The sequence below is a fragment of the Pseudorasbora parva genome, chromosome 1 (genome assembly GCF_024679245.1).
Source record: "Pseudorasbora parva isolate DD20220531a chromosome 1, ASM2467924v1, whole genome shotgun sequence".
Classification (NCBI taxonomy): Eukaryota; Metazoa; Chordata; class Actinopteri; order Cypriniformes; family Gobionidae; genus Pseudorasbora; species Pseudorasbora parva.
This window is the reverse complement of record NC_090172.1, coordinates 46572194-46588709: the sequence shown is the minus strand read 5'-3', so window position 1 is coordinate 46588709 and position 16516 is coordinate 46572194. Positions and strand designations below refer to the sequence as shown.

The window sequence follows — 16516 nt, the reverse complement described above, 5'->3', positions numbered from 1 at the left end:
AATAATTTCTTGCAAATTTATATCAATTATTGGTAAAGGGAATAGCCAAGGGGAAATGGGTGACTGTAGGACTTAATTCTATATAATTTATTATGCCACATGATTTGGCTACTTCTTCTGCAATCCTTCCAAAACTACCAATTTGGCCGACTCATATTCCCAACAATTTTCCAATACCTTTTTAATTGAATGAGTTTCATAATGTCCCTTTACCGAAATCCAGTTTTTCAACATGAATTTTAATCTTCTCAAATCAAAAGGCATGTCATTTATTTCTACCTGTAAGGCAGGAATAGGTGAAGATCTGATAGCACCACAGCATATAAGTAAAGCCTGTGACTATACCGTTTCTACTTTGTGCAGCAAAGTTTTGGAGGCAGTGCCATATGCTATACATCCATAATCTAATTAATGATATAATTAAAGCACAATATATTATTTTCAAAGAGTGACGTCTGGCACCCCAATCCACCCCAACTAAACATCTTAATATTTAAAACTTTTTTGCAACAATTTTTTGAATGTGAATTGCAAAAATCAGTCTAGTGTCTAACCATACTCCCAAATATCTTATCACAGTCACTTGTTCTAATTATATATTTGTAATCTTTTAATAGGAAATTCTCTCTTTTTTTGAAAAACAAATTACCTGTGTTTTCAGCACTGATAAACAAAATCTCAATTTATCTGTCCACTTTTCCACCTCACTCATTTCATTTTGCATACTTTTAACCACATGCTTAACATTCTTTCCTCTTTTCCATAGTGCTCCATCATCAGCAAACATAGACTTTTTTAACTCCTGCACTAACCTGGGAAAATATATCATTAATCATTACATTAAGGCTAACTGCCATCTTCTGGTTCTAGTTTTCCCATATACTTTAGTATCCTAATCATAGCCTATTATTTTTATTATGTCAGAAAGCAAATCAAATATTGATTTGATTCCTTGTTCACTCCTACTGCATTCCGCATCTTTACTCTATTTACTCTTAGTCATTTTATCATGTTATATCCTCATATTTTGACAGCTGAAATCATAAATATGTGTACGTATCACAGTTACGTATATATCATATATCTATGGCTGAAATGTCAACAATCACTTTTCAAACTTCTACGGTAAGTCACTGAGGACAAAACAGCAAGGGTTCTTTTGTTATTGGCGCTATGGAACAATCGCGCCACCTTTTGCTGGTAGAAGGACAAGACCAATTTTATGAACAACAAATAATAACAATAAATAAAATAATAATTTAATTACGTGATATTTTGTGTGACCTTTCTATTCAATCACAAGTAACTTCCCTAAAAAATAAGCTACTAGAAATGTTTCCAAAAGTAAAGGGGAAGTATTACAGTAACGCACTACATCACGTGACCTGATTTGACGTTTGCATCATGGCGACATCAGAAGCAGTTGCAGAAATATCATTCATGGATCCTTTTAAAGATGTTCTGGTTAATTATTTAATGCCAGAAAGATGTTATGACGAGTTCTTTTTACAGTTCAATCTTCTGCACGGTATGTTCGTGTTTTATTAGTTTTTTTGGCGTATTTATAGATAAATAGAAGATATTTCTAAGGTTATTTCCTGGTATAACGTTGCTTATAACGATTCAATAACAAAGAGAATTTCTCTCCTATAAAATATCAGAACATCTGCCAACTTTGGTTTTAACTACATTATTTTTAATTGATCATAACTTTAAGGCAGACATACTTAATTACTTACAAGCAGTATTCAGTAATAATTTATCATACAAAAATGTGTTTTGCGGCGATTTTGCGGTTCTCGCTGTAAATATGTATTACTCATTTGTATTAAACCCCGTCTGCTTCGCCACCTCGCTATTGTTGGAAGAGGCGGAACTACACGTCAGTTTCTTACTGGATCTAGTGACTTCGGTAGTAATCGGATTCGGTGGTTTCCGTAAAAATCTAGGTCACTCAATTTAGGATTTTTTTGGTTTTGATTTTCTCAGGTTTTAATATATGTTAAATGTCAACTGCATTAAGATTATTAAAATAATAATAATAATAATATATATATATATATATATATATATATATATATATATATATATATATATATATATATATATATATATATATATATATATATATATATATATATATATATATATATATATATATATATATGTATGTATGTATGTATGTATATGTGTATGTATGTATATGTGTATGTATATATGTATATATGTATGTATGTATGTCAGAAAATGTGGGTCAACTTTTGCATGCAAATCATACTGAAGTCTGACTATTGAAGTTATGTGATTCTATACAGTGGATTGTCTGAAGATTGTAATCAGTAAAGGCCTAGGCATTGGGATCATCCTTGGTTCTGTATTAGGTAAGGAAACATCCTTTTCTTTATAATGCATAAAAACCCAGACAATTTCCTCTAACACTGATGTTTTTGTGCACATTTCTTCATAGTAAAGCTACCTCAGATTCTAAAGCTGATTGGTGCTAAAAGTGCTGAGGGACTAAGCTTTAACTCCGTACTATTAGAGCTGTTTGCTATCACAGGCACCATGGCCTACAGCATTGCCAACAGCTTCCCTTTCAGGTACATTAATAGTGATGCTTTTGTGAAGTCTAATTTCATATTTATTTGAAAATGTATTTATACAATTTTTCCACACACACACATACACACCATACATTTATAAATGACAACAAAGTAGCCTAACTGGCTACTAGAAACAAAGTCATAAAACATTTGCCTTTGAATATTTTTGACAGTTCCTGGGGTGAGGCACTTTTTCTCATGTTTCAGACTGTGACCATTGGTTTTCTCATACAGCACTATGGAGGAAACACCATCAAAGGTAAGACAATTCCATGTGTCTTTCCATTTCAAAAAATAAATAAATTCTGTGCTGTTTTTTTATTTATTAAAAAAGGTAATTGTCTATGCTATACCTTTTGATTGATTTTGATTTGATTTGATTGCTGTAATTGATTGCAGGTTTGGGGTTCATGGTAGTCTACTTTGGACTGTTGGCAGTCCTTCTCTCTCCCATAACCCCCATGTCTGTTGTCACTACCATGCAAGCCTCTAATATGCCAGCCATCATCTTTGGACGGGTAAGCTAGACCAAAAGAAACAATTCTGTTTAGCAGCTGATCCAGCAGAAATGTATTTATCTGATTTTCTGTGTCTTCAGTTAATTCAGGCTGGTACCAACTACACAAATGGCCATACTGGGCAGCTGTCAGCTATTTCAGTGTTTCTTCTGTTTGCTGGCTCTCTAGCACGTATATTCACTACAGTGCAGGTAAAACCACCGTAATAAAAAGTCTCTTATACTCATCAAGACAGCATGTACTTGATCAAAATACTGTAAATATGGAAGCCTGTGTAATAGTTTATCACTTAATAGTGATCTTTTTTTTAGGATTATTTCAGTTGGACGTTTAAAAGTACAGCTTTTGTTTTTTGTTTAGTTTTTTTTTAATTATGTAAAAATCTTTACAGACTTGATCAATTTAATTCATCCATGCTGAAGAAAGTATCTTTTTTAACAAAACATTTTTTTAATGATAGTGTACCTTATTTATGATCCTCATTGTTTGAAATGGGTTCATTGATAAGTGTCAATTATAATGTGTTCTTTGTCTCTTTACAGGAAACAGGAGATTCCCTCATGGCTGTCACCTACATAATCTCTTCTTGCTGTAATGGTGTGATCACAGCTCAGGTTCTCTACTACTGGAACAGCAGCCCTGCCCTCAGGAAGAAGACTGAGTAGATCCGAACCAAACGCAAATTCAGTGACAACTCAAGTCAACTAAGTGCACTGGACAACCGATTGGGGATCAGAGGTATCCTAATCAAAATGACGGTTCTTGTAAAATTGAACTCTGTCCCTTGATCAGTTGTTAAGTGCATTTATTGTTAACATATCAGTGCTTACTGGAAAGGCAGGTATGAATACTGTATAAATGCACACATTCGTGTATTCCAGGTCCCTGAATTGGATGAAAAAGCCAGTATGGTGAGGGGTCCTTCTATAATTGTAGAACTTACTTTTTATGTTATTGCGTTATTTAATTAGGCAATTTCTGGACCATTTTCTTAGCTCAGGGAAGGTAGTACTCTCCATAGTATTATTGTATTCAATCATAAATGTACATATATGTACTAAATGCTTATGTATAATTACTGCCATACTCTTAGAGTATTGTCTTGTTAGTCACATTAACCTAGCTCACTGCATATTCAATAAAACCCATGTAGCCATTTTGAATCCAACAACAAATCTGGGAAAAATGTCTACCAAGAAATTAATTCTAGAATTGTAAAAGTGACCAAATTGTACCAAAAATTAAAATAAAATCCATTAAAAAAGTCAAATATGAAAATTAGTGTCATATGCTAAAGGCAGCCCTACTAGAACTTCAATGGGAAAGTATTTCTGTTTTTTTATGTGTAGTCCAATCCAAACATATCCAAAGGCTTCCAGAACATAGAAATGCTCATGTCATGTTGCTTTCCACCTTTTTTTTTACCATTTGACAAAATAAGTGCTTTTCTTTAGGTTATTATTATTAAATAAATTACTGTTGTATTTCCTGCAATGGTCGTGCAATAGTACATGTATTCGTGTACGAGTGAATGGGACTGGGTAAAATGAGACAAATTTGCTACAAAACACTTTTTTTTGTTTATGATGATAGTGTTCATCCATCAAATGCAAGTTCTACAAGTAAAAGGAAAAAACGAATGATCAACATTGTATATTTGCACACATTACACATGACCCACATGTGAATTAATTTTCCTTTTTTTGCTTGTGAACATCTATTGTTTGTTGTTGGTTTTTTGAAGGAATGACATTTTACAAATGGCTGGTTTCAACATCTAAAGTTGCAATGTACTTTTGACCACTGAGTAAAACGTTTCCATCAGATCATAGTGTTTATTGCTCACTGATCACAAAGCATGTCTTTTAGCATGAAAGGAAATCAGTTGTAGAAGAAAACTTGCATTTGGTGGGCTGTGATACATATTTGTACCACCAGAGAGAGGCAAAGAGTTGGTAAAAATACAATTGCTTTCAGTTTTCTCCACTGTGACTGGTAGGTACCCTTTACCCCACTAACTATGTTATTAATGACTTGTGTCAGTCCTTTAGTCCTTTTAGGATGGGATTTCTGCTGATGATGTAATGGTACTTTTTAAAAAGCAGACAGACATAAGCAGAGTTTGAACACAACTGGAAAACAATTATGTATAATTTTCTTTTTAAAGTATTTTCAAGAAACAAGAAACACATTACATTAATACAATCTGAAATGTTAAAGTAGTAAGACTAAAGTATTTCCTTAAAATAAAAAGTACTTTAATAATCTTTGTTATATAAAAACTTTGAATAATTTTTACAGTGTGGTTGATCAATAGTAATCATGCACTCAGACAGGACATCTGAATGCATATGGCAGAAAGAAAAGCTACTGGCATCTAATGGGAGTGGATCTACACATTTCAAAAGCTGTTAAAGCAGCAAGAGCAAATTATTTCTTTCATATAATCTCAAATTATTGAGTTCTATTTAACACCGCCTTATTCAGGTGTCACTGACATGACTTCTTAAAGTTTGCAATTAGAAATCAGAACAAATATTAGCCTGCATCTATAATTTAGTCAAAATACTGACAATTTATTTACAACCATACAAATGACACCTTTGTGTCTCAGTAATTTAGCTGATAATTTTTCTGGTCCCGTGCAAAAAGTGTGCACTTTTATTTTACCGGGATATAAACTGACACTAAAATGGAAGTCCAATGTTTAAGAGGAAAAAAAACAATGAAACAATATTAACAGGAGGTTAGAGATGACCATCCAACCTCCAAAACGTTTATCCTCTGTAGGAATTAAATATCTCCAAATCCAATATCACAAAAGCAAATCCCAAATAACAACAGAGATATTTTCAGTTCCAGAAAGACTTCTTCTATAAATTGCTTCATATCTTTGTAGCATTCAAATTAAACCAGACTTGAAACAGGGAATACTTGTCCTTTCACCATATATTAGAGTTTGTTTGTATTTATTTATACAAAGATTGTATATATGTAAGCATAAACCTGAAGCCTAATAGGTTCCTCTGCATAAAGCTCTTTAAAGGCATCTTCATAGTCAGCATGTTTTCTTTGGTTGTGCTCACTTGCTCATGGTTAATTAACTGCTTACAATTTAGACTGCACATTCTACTTAAATTTACTGTCAACTCAACAGCAGCATTCTGTTTGCTTTCATGTAGGTAGCGTTGACTACAAAAAAAGCAGAAAGTATCCAACTTAATGGCTCTCAACTTCAACTCCACCTCCAACTGCAACCGGCTATTCTTGCCGATCAGCAAGGTTAAGCAGTCATGTCAAACACACCTAATGTGAATGATCACAGACCCTTTCTCATTTATTAGAGAATACATTTCGTTTTTGATCATTACAGTTAAAGATATGATTCAATTTTTAATCAGCAAGGATGCATTAAATTAATTAAAAGTGACAGTATTACAATCATAATGTCAGAAGTTTCCATAAAAATAAGAGCACGAAATGTTTCTTGAGCACCAAATAGAATGATTTCTGAGAGATCATGTGACTGAAGACTGGAGTAATGAAATTACCATCACAGGGATCATTTTAATAATATTTCACAATATTATTGTAATTAAACAAATGCATGTAGCCTTGGTGAGCATGAGACTTCTTTCAATTGTTTTTTAAAAATATATACTTTTGCGCACTAGTGTATAACTTATGTAAATGATATCCAAATGAATAGAGAGTTAACTTTTGACTCTTTGAGAGCAGCTGTTTTTTCTTCTTCTTTCTTGACAGTTTAAGGAATGTATTAATATAATCCGTAATGTCGGATAACACATTCTGTAGTTTTTTTTTTTTTTTGCTCAGGTCTGTTGGGAAGGTCTTAAAGTATGGCCCAAGTTCTTATCTCACCTCACTTGAGGAGGAGGCTGTTTCCCATATCTGTATCTAATCAGTGTTACGTACCACCACCTCCTCACATATGTAGGGACAAATACCTCATCCAACCTATAACGGCAGATTTTATGTGTCAGACCGGTTTGTCAGAGACTCTCTCAAGATATTTAGCTCTCAGCTACTTGTCAAAATGTAGGCAAGTGTTGTAATATCACAGGTAGGCCTGTTAACGTTACATGCATAAAATCGCAGGTGATGGCATTATCTTTTTTTGGAAATGGTAATCCTGAGTATCTTGTTTCACTCTGCCTCTTTTTCACCCCACCTCGCTTTTCTTCGATTTGCTGCAAGACCAGTCTTGCCCAGGGTGTGGTGCACTCATTAGTGTTAGCTGTCAATCACTCTTTCATTGCTGTGCAAATGCTTCCTCTATTAACCACATTAACCTGACAAAAAATGTACACGTGCTCTGTCAAAGCGTGCCACAGCTACTCAGAAAGGTGGGCTTTGACTTCTGGGGTCTCTATTACCGAATATTTTCCATTTAATCAATGTATTTTCTTTAAACTGGCACCTTTTTAAAATAATAATAAATAGAAATTACTACACTGAAGTACTAAGTCAATACACTAAATGTACCATATTCAACTTCCTCTTCATCTTTTTAAAATTCATTGACAAAAAAATATTTTAGTTGGAAATTGTGGTTGTCGTCCAAAACAATTCATTATAACACATTGCAAATGATGAGGTAAGATCAGCAACTACTGCTTTGGCCTCATGCCAGTCTTTTGATGTGTTTTGTTGACAAGTGGGAATCCAAGCGTTTCATGTTATATTTCACTGCATAAATAAAATGGAAAAAGTTATGAGGTACACACCTCCCACTTAAAATAGCATCCAAATCTTGATATATTTTTTTTATAAAAAAGAAAAGAAGAAGATAGCTTTAGATAGGCTGTTGATAGATTGGGCAGAAACATCCCACCAATGGTGTGCAAGATTTTTAGCTAAGGTTTTTAGCTTTTATAAGGCATATACATGTTTCTTAGGACAACCACAAACTCTTGTAAATAATTCACAAACATATGTTTCTATTTAAACCGGTTTCATATCATTAGCCTATACATTTGGCAAGTGGCAGACACAACATTGACTGTTATCGGACGAGTCTGTCCACCCCCCTGTTATTGCGTGACAGGCAACGCTCGTCTAGGCTGACTCACATACATGCGTGTATGCAGCCCTGGTGGCATTTCAACCAACCGTAGCGGCTGTTAAAATAAAAAAAAAATACAAAAAGGAACAAAAATTTACGCCCACTCACTCACCTGTGCATACACAACATCTGAGGTATGACTGACAAGTCATCGCACAAGCAAGAGATTAAACATGTTTTGATGTAGGACTGTGAACAGATTGAAAATTAAATACATAGTCTGCTTAAAGAAATAGTGCACTCAAAAAGGAAAAATATGCCATTATTTACTCACCTAAATTTTACTACAAATAAATGAAGTATAATACTGAGATATATGAGTATATATGAGTATAATTCTGCTTACGAAAGAACAATATTTAAAGAGCATAAACAAAACACGCGGAACAACATAAATTCAGATACATGACAGAGGGGTTAACAATGAAATAATTTTTTTTTTTTTTTTGGAGCAAAATATTCCTTTACATTAAACATTTGATCATGTATAGGACAAAAATGTCACATGTTGTTGGTGTGGACCGCATAAATGCTCATTTGAATTTTCATAAATGTACAGTTTATACATTGGCCTCGTTCACAGCAGCGCCATCTTTGATTTTTTTTAGCAGGAATGAAAGAGAGGCTGTGAGGGATAGACATATACACAATATTGCCAAAAGTTTTGGGACGTCTGCCTTTACATGCACATGAACTTTAATGACATCACATTCTTGATCAACAGAGTTGGCCCACCCATTGCAGCTATAACATCTTCAACTCTTCTGGGAAAGCTTTCCACAAGGTTTAGGAGTGTGTTTATGGTATTTTTTCACCATTCTTCTACAAGCGCATTTGTAAGGTCAGGCACTGATGTTGAATGAGAAGTCCTTACTCCTCTCTAATTCATCCCAAAGGTGTTCAATCAGGTTGAGGGCAGGCCAGTCAAGTTCCTCCACACCAAACTCACTCATCCATGTCTTTATGGACCTTGCTTTGTGCACTGGTGCACAGTCATGTTGGAACAGAAAGGGGGCATCCTCAAACTGTTCCCACGAAGTTGGAAGCATAAAGTTGTCCAAAATGTCTTGGTATGCTGAAGCATTAAGAGTTAATTTTACTGGAACTAAGGGGCCAAGCCCAAACCCTGAAAAACAACACCATAATCCCCCTCCATCAAACTTTAGACTTGGCATAGTGCAGTCAGGCAAGTACTGTTCTTGTGGCAACCATAAAACCCAGACTCATCCATCGGATTGCCAGACAGAGAAGCATTATTCGCCACTCAAGAGAACACGTCTCCACTGCCCTAAATTCAATTGGCAACCTATCACAATACAGGACTTGAACTGAGCTCTGGTGCTTAATTTTTTTTACATCTGCGGTCATTGATTGGAACACCTGAATTCAACGATTTTGAGGGATGTCCTGATACTGTCGGCAATATAGTGTTTCTCTTCTTTTTTTATTGTTCTGCTGATGAAATACTAGGCCTACAAAAATATATTTCAAAGAAATGTCAAAGTATGTGATCTAGGAGTTTTATAGGCCTACATCTTATTTTTGTTTTTTGTTTACAGCAGATGCCATTGAAAATGGCTAAGTCTTTGCCTCAAAATCCTAACTTTCTGTCACTGCTCTGAATTAAGCTCTTTAGGCTTATATTGTATTTCCTTGTATACACAGCCTCAGTGGAAATTAAATGCAATTGAATATAATTGAGTCAATTTGTAAATTCATAGCCAAAATCGACTCACATTCTCGGTTTTTATTTCACCTGTTATGCTGTAAAGCCTGTGCATGTGTGCGTGCAGGAGGGGAGCGGCTCCCTCGGAATGCATGTAAATAATACGCACCCCCCAGTTTCCAGAGCAACCATTAATCTCGTTTCCGGGTTTATGACGAACTAGAAACAGGCTGTCAACATATTTAAAAAGAAGGTTAAAAAAGAATTAAGAGAAGAAGAAAAAAACAGGCAAAGATATGATTATTCAGTCAATTCCTTGACATAATATGTTGGCCTTAATCTGGAAACTGGCAACCCAAAATGTACCATGGTGACAGTTTGTTAAAGCCTCACTGGTCGTTGCTAAGTGATTATATGTTTCTCACCAGAAAATCCAACACCCCCACCCTTCTCGACACCCACATTCGCCCTCTTAACCCCAGCATAGTCATGCAAGTCGTATGACGATAAGCGCAGCTCTTTTGCAACCAACGTAGACTTGATTTTCTCCCTTTAAACACTTTTAAAATTTGGTAATGGTTTACTTGCATCTAACTTGATAACACGCCTGAACTGTTATGAAGGTTAATGAAGTAGGCGCTCTTCCCAGCCCCCCTCCCTTCGCCCTCCGATTAGCCGCGGCGAGCTTTTACATTTTCATGAGAATGACATTAGGAGGTGAGGGGGTTAAACCCGAGAAGAAAACGGGGAGAAACGACGGCAACGCTAATTTTCCGCACAGCGGGAAGCGAGAAAAGGGAACAAAGTGGTCCAAGGGAGCCTCTCCGGATTCAGTGGCTTACTACGTACACCTGCGAGCTCAAAAGCAAAGGACAATGTGCCTCCGAAACGGCCAATTACGACCGAGACAACAACCAGTTTTCAATCTGGAGAGAGAGGGTTATGCTGAGGTGGACAGTGAATGTGGGGGCAAAGTAGATGATTTCGCCCTTAAATCGTTCCATTAATTTCTTTATATATTAGTCTCTAAGTTTGTGATACAAACGTATTATTAAAACGGATAGAATTTAAAGGTGCACTATTTTTTCCTAATTAAAAACCTAAAAAAGATAATGTTTAATAAATACAAAAATGCTTTAAATTGAAAAATGGCTTCAGTGTTTAAAACGAAAAAAATGTAAAAAAATAAAAACAAAATGCCTGATCATGGATTTTAGATTTTTTAAATTTTTGTAAATTGCAATAGTGTGCAAAATTGGTTTTTACAAGTATCTCTGACAGGCCTGTTTACGTGTACAGACAACATTGGCAAAACTATTCCTGTTGACACAATCCGCAAAAAATAAAAAATTATTAAAAGCACTATTCATTAAAAAATTATAAATTATTAAAAGCACTATTCATGCCAAGTCATTAATTGCAATGTCACTTTGTAAAGAAAAGCTATACCTAGGCATATAGATTAAACATGTAGCCTAATGCACATTGCATTATTAGTTTTCACAAATTCACGTTTTTGTGGATTACACAAACAAAGGCATCGTTTTCACAAACAGAATAATTGTCAGGTCCCCCCAAAACTCTGTTGTGTTAACGAATGGCCAAAATGCATACGTTTTCCACATTTAGTTGAAAACATAATCATGTAAACTACCCCTTAGAGGCCACCATGTTAACGTCACAAACTTCTAATTTTATTCTTGGCAGTCAGAGACTTTCACTCACATTAAATTGATTATGGCTGATTGCAAATAACATTGACCACCAAAAGGATTGGTAAATTAATGTTTGTCCCAGTGATACAAGTGCTCCAAGATGATTATAGACTGCCATAATGTGCACAATTCTATTTGCATGTGACTTGGAAATCAAAAACATTTATACTTAAATATTTCAAAATAAGAAAACGTGAGACCAGATGATGCATTTTAATTTTTTATTCTGTAAAATCAGCCCTTATAAGAGCCACAAAAAACAAGAAATATACACTGTACACGAAGGTATTTACAACCTAAATTAAAACCATTAAAAAAATTAAAATAAACAGCAAGCTGCAAACTTACTTCAATGGCAATGTAAACTTCTCATTGTGCTTAAATCACCATTTAACCAAAATATTAGTAACTAACTGACCAAGTTGTGGCGGCAATGAGCTAGACCAAAGTTATATTTTTTTGACTTCCACCTACACACACTTTTTGAGCTTAAATCAAACCTCAAGACCTTGACATAACTTTGCATTTTGTTGACAAAGGATCAAGGTCACGGTGGGGAAAACAAAACAAAAACAACAGTGCCCAACAGAAAATTTCAGTCATGTCCACTAAACTCACTGGTCAACCATACTGTAATGCAAGTCTGCAAGCAGACTTAATGCTGTGGTAGAATGAGAAAGACCAGATGAGGTAGATAACCTAGTCTAACGAAGTGCATCGACTGACAGCGAAGATCAGTGCATTCGAGTTCGACCCATAAGAGGGAAATGCTGGAATGCTAGTCAAGACAAACTCAACATTTAGCAATCTGTAAATATGCCTAAAAATTGACCATTTACAGGAGTGCAATTTCATTGTAGAGACTACAAAAAAGAAAAAAATAATTCACAAACGTGCACATGGAGTAGTGTCTAGAGTAGGAAAACAAAGAGTGACTGAATAACTTTCTACTCCATTACAAATTGGGTAACCATTTAAAATCTTTCTAATTAGATAAAGCAATGCCACAGCTGATCTATACTGTCAGTTTCATGATATTTGAGAAAAACCCTGAGATTGTCCAAAACACTTTATATCAATACCCAAATTTAAAAGACACTTATTGGTCAACTTGACAGATCACTCAGTTATTCAATGTGCTAAGCCAGTTCAGGCATACAAGTGGGAAACAGGGTTCACAAAACAAAAACTAATTTACACTCCTTAAGGTCACATGTTATGTCTATCACTGGGCCACTGCGATCATTATTGGCTGACCCGTTTTCTACCCCAATTAGACTTTAAATCATGATTGCCCATTGCTGCATGAACAACGCATGTTCTAAACATTGCACAGAGCACAAAAGAATACCGTTTTAAAAAAGAAAAAAAATAAAGAAGGAAAAAAAAAATCCATTCAGGAACAAAGACTATGCCCTTGTTAAAATATCTGGAATTGAGAAGGGGGAAGAAAAACAAACAAAACAAAAACACTGACTTAAAGGGTAAGTTCACCCAAAAATTCAAGTTGTCACATGTTGTTCTAAACCCACAAGACTTTCATTCATCTTCAGAACACAATTGATTAAACCTAACTATGTCTTTCTGGGGCTTAACAGTGGTAGTTGCGCAGGCTGTCAATGGAGGAACAAAGTTCTTAGATTTAATCAGAAAGAACTTTACCTTTTCAAAGATGAATAAAAGTCTTAGGGTTTGAAACGACATGAAGGTGAATAATTAATTCATTAATTTTTAGGTGAACTAAACCTTTAATTGTCCTTAACATCATGAGTTAGGAAGTTAAATGTGGCCGGTCATAGCGTGATGGATGCAAAGACAGAAAAGAAAAGAGGAGACTGAAACAGCCAAGTTTGGTAGACAGTTTCAGCAGACAACTTCAGATCATTCAAAGCAAGGAGGTAGTAAACAATCAGAAGAGTTCAATAATCCATACAGTCCTATGTGTGGCACTACGGTCCCAATAATGGTCCAACTAATAGGAGTTCAGGGAGCATTCCCCAAACTTCAGATATGAGTGAGGGGAACAGTTCCACTTATATAGTGCTGTTGGACACCAGGGTAAGCCCTCTGGTTTGAGCTCTCACTGGTATCCCCACCTGGAATGTACATGCTAATCATGTCCCTCAGGTCCCCTTGGAAAGAGCCGCGGTGGTGGTGGTTTGGTACTCCAGTAGGTGAATGGGATAGGGGTTCTGGTTTAACCATAGACATCACTGGACTGGGCTGTTGAGGGCTGCCACTATACGACATTTGGCTGTGGACACAAAGAAGGGGGAAAAAGACAAAAATAGGCCATGAAAATTAAAGTCGACGAAAGACCAGGGTATCAGACACATGAAAAACCCTGAAAATCTGTATCTTTCCACACACGCACACAAAAAACCATCTCTTCAATTGTTCCAAGTATGCTGACAAGCAAACAACAGGTCTATACAGGTTAAGCCAGCTTAGTTGTAGTGAATCTGGGAATTCTATAGGCAAATACTGATTAGATTTGGGCAATAAGAAAGTCTATAGGCACATTTTAATACATGAGTTATGATGAGAAATCTAGTCAATGCGGAATAAACATGGTTATGAACAAATAAAGTTCAGCACAGAAAGCTTATAAAAACGCCAACTTGACTACATTCACTAAGTGAAGCTGCTTATAAATACTAGGATAATTTAAAAAAAATGTTGGTTTGAGGAAAATATGTAAAGAGGCAATATGAATGTTCAACTTCTCAGTTATACGCACAATGAAAACTGAATCGGTTAAGTTTGTACGGGCGCCCCACAGAACTAGTTTTCTAGTTCCCCAATTTGTCAAACTTCCCTATAGTAGCCTACGTACGACCTACTACACTAAATCCCTTGATAAAACAAACCTGTAAGAGCTGGCGCTGTTCATGTACGTCTGTGCCGGCGGGTACTGGAGAGCTGACAAGTCGTAGCGGTGCAGTTGCTGCGGGTATCCGAGTGCCTCGCCCTGCATGCCCATATAACCACCGGTGTGACCCCAGCCATAGCCGTCCATTCTCGGACTGCCACCTTGTCCCTGTGCCACGGCTGATGCCAATAGGTTGCCGGGTCCTAGGGGATATTTACCGATGGGGTTTTCTTTCTTCATGAGAGCTTTGGTCTTACGCCTAGGTTTGTATTTATAATCGGGGTATTCCTTCATGTGTACAGCCCGCAACCGTTTGGCCTCATCGATGAACGGCCGCTTCTCCGCGTCCGTTAAAAGTTTCCATTCAGCTCCGAGGCGTTTGCTTATCTCAGAGTTGTGCATTTTGGGGTTCTCCTGTGCCATCTTCCTCCGCTGACCCCGAGACCACACCATAAACGCATTCATGGGACGCTTAACTTTGTCCATAGGGTCCCCGCCGGGTGGACAAGAAGTTTTTGATCCATGGTGCGCATTTCCAACCACGCTGACCGGAGACATGCCTGGGCTGCTCTGGTGGGGGTGAGGCTGACCTGCGGTCTTCAGTTCATGCTCCATCATGCTATACATCATACCACTACACACAGCTTCAATCGCTCAATGCGGCCAATTAAAAGTGTCCAAGGGAACCTAATCAGGTCAAACAAATCCGGCGCAGGTGGAGTCTCTTTACAACCGGGATTGTTTGGCCAAAGAAAACAATGAGAGAACGACGATTCAAAACATGTACAGCAAGTGTTTTAAAGAAAATAAAGTGAAACGAAAAGCTTCAACCACCGCTGTCTGTCTCTCTAACTCGGTTTAACTCTATCCACAAGCCACTTGTTGAGCAGCAATAGTTTGCAGAATCAGTCCACGTTGAACCAATTGTATAATTGTATTCCACGTCAGTCCAATCAGCGCTGAACGCAACCCTTGGCTCATTTGCATAACAATTACAGGGGTGTGGTATTTTACGTGAAAGATCACTTGTTGCAAGAGGTAAACGGCACGCAGAGAACAAACTAGAGGCTCATTTTATTGATCAGAGAATACTAATTATCTATTACTATTTTTTATTACATATTTTAGTAGTTATTATAATGGCACATGTTTTATACTATTTTAATTACCCTTAAAAAATAAAAAAGCCTTTTAAAAATGTTGTGTAATTTTGGACCTGATTTCTTTTTGAATCACTTTCAATGACTTAATTAGTTTCACTTTGCACCTTCACAGTTTCTGTCTCTTCTATTGTTTTTTCTTTGCCCTATCGTGGTGGGGTCATGGGAAAAAGACATTTTCTGGGTTTCAGGGTTCAGTTTGTTCAAATCTTGTGCGTTTTCTGGGACCATTTGTGCAAAATAGGCTTCTTTACAGTACACACAATATGTAAGTAGTTAGTAGGTTTTTTAAGTACAGCGAAGTGCCATAACTCCCTTTTGAGGACAATTTATTGCATTTGAATGTCAGAAACGTCTAGCCTATAGGTGTGGGATTTTAGTTTGTGTAACTGCTTGAGAAAAGGTGTGGGTGCAAACTGCAAAGCTTTATGTTGTTTCTTTCTCTTTTTTGTAGACACAGGTGTGAGTGCCTGTGAGTTTGCAGGTGCTTTGTGAACCATGTGAGCAGCTTCTGTTCGTGACTGACAGTTACGCCTTTATGCCAATCAAACCACAAACTGTGGGGCTTCATTCTTAGAACCATGTCCAGAAAACGTTTTTTGGACTAACAGTAAACCTCTTTACGTAGAGTGCCTTTCTTTGGCCCAATTTGGTTGTGACAGCACCAAGACAGCTCAGAAAGGTTTTTTTTTTTTTTTTTTTGAAATGTTAAGTGTAGCCCCTACAACCAAACAGAGATGGCTCAAAGACCTGATGTTTGCATACACATGTGCTCCACATGCCTCTCTTTGACTATTGTATTGCTTTTTAAAACCCAGTGTTTTCATGGGTTTGAATATGTATGTCCAAAACAAGTTACAACACAGTTGTTTTTCCAAAGCGCGCACAAAAGATAA

The 16516-nt window shown here is 36.3% G+C and overlaps 2 protein-coding genes across 2 annotated transcripts; one reads left to right on the top strand and one right to left on the bottom strand.

The window, feature by feature from the left end:
- The first annotated feature begins 1390 nt into the window (after positions 1–1390).
- Positions 1391–4947, top strand: mpdu1b (mannose-P-dolichol utilization defect 1b). Its single transcript, XM_067451333.1, has 7 exons — positions 1391–1528; positions 2316–2381; positions 2468–2600; positions 2777–2862; positions 3003–3121; positions 3202–3312; positions 3664–4947. Exons 1-7 carry the CDS (start codon positions 1405–1407, stop codon positions 3784–3786), a joined length of 762 nt encoding a protein of 253 aa, XP_067307434.1. The 5' UTR covers positions 1391–1404; the 3' UTR covers positions 3787–4947.
- Positions 4948–11795: 6848 nt separating this feature from the next.
- Positions 11796–15361, bottom strand: sox19b (SRY-box transcription factor 19b). The gene is made up of 2 exons (XM_067442956.1): positions 14459–15361; positions 11796–13842 (listed from the first exon to the last, which is right to left on the bottom strand). Exons 1-2 carry the CDS (start codon positions 15088–15090, stop codon positions 13593–13595), a joined length of 882 nt encoding a protein of 293 aa, XP_067299057.1. The 5' UTR covers positions 15091–15361; the 3' UTR covers positions 11796–13592.
- Positions 15362–16516: the final 1155 nt, after the last annotated feature.

Excerpts from the sequence above, each read along its gene's own strand:
- mpdu1b (XM_067451333.1), top strand. The coding sequence starts at position 1,405 with ATGGCGACATCAGAAGCAGTTGCAGAAATATCATTCATGGATCCTTTT. Across the intron at positions 1,529-2,315 it reads ACAGTTCAATCTTCTGCACG|TGGATTGTCTGAAGATTGTA; the intron begins GTATGTTCGTGT and ends GATTCTATACAG. Across the intron at positions 3,313-3,663 it reads GTATATTCACTACAGTGCAG|GAAACAGGAGATTCCCTCAT; the intron begins GTAAAACCACCG and ends GTCTCTTTACAG.
- sox19b (XM_067442956.1), bottom strand. The coding sequence starts at position 15,090 with ATGATGTATAGCATGATGGAGCATGAACTGAAGACCGCAGGTCAGCCT. Across the intron at positions 13,843-14,458 it reads AACAGCGCCAGCTCTTACAG|CCAAATGTCGTATAGTGGCA; the intron begins GTTTGTTTTATC and ends TTGTGTCCACAG.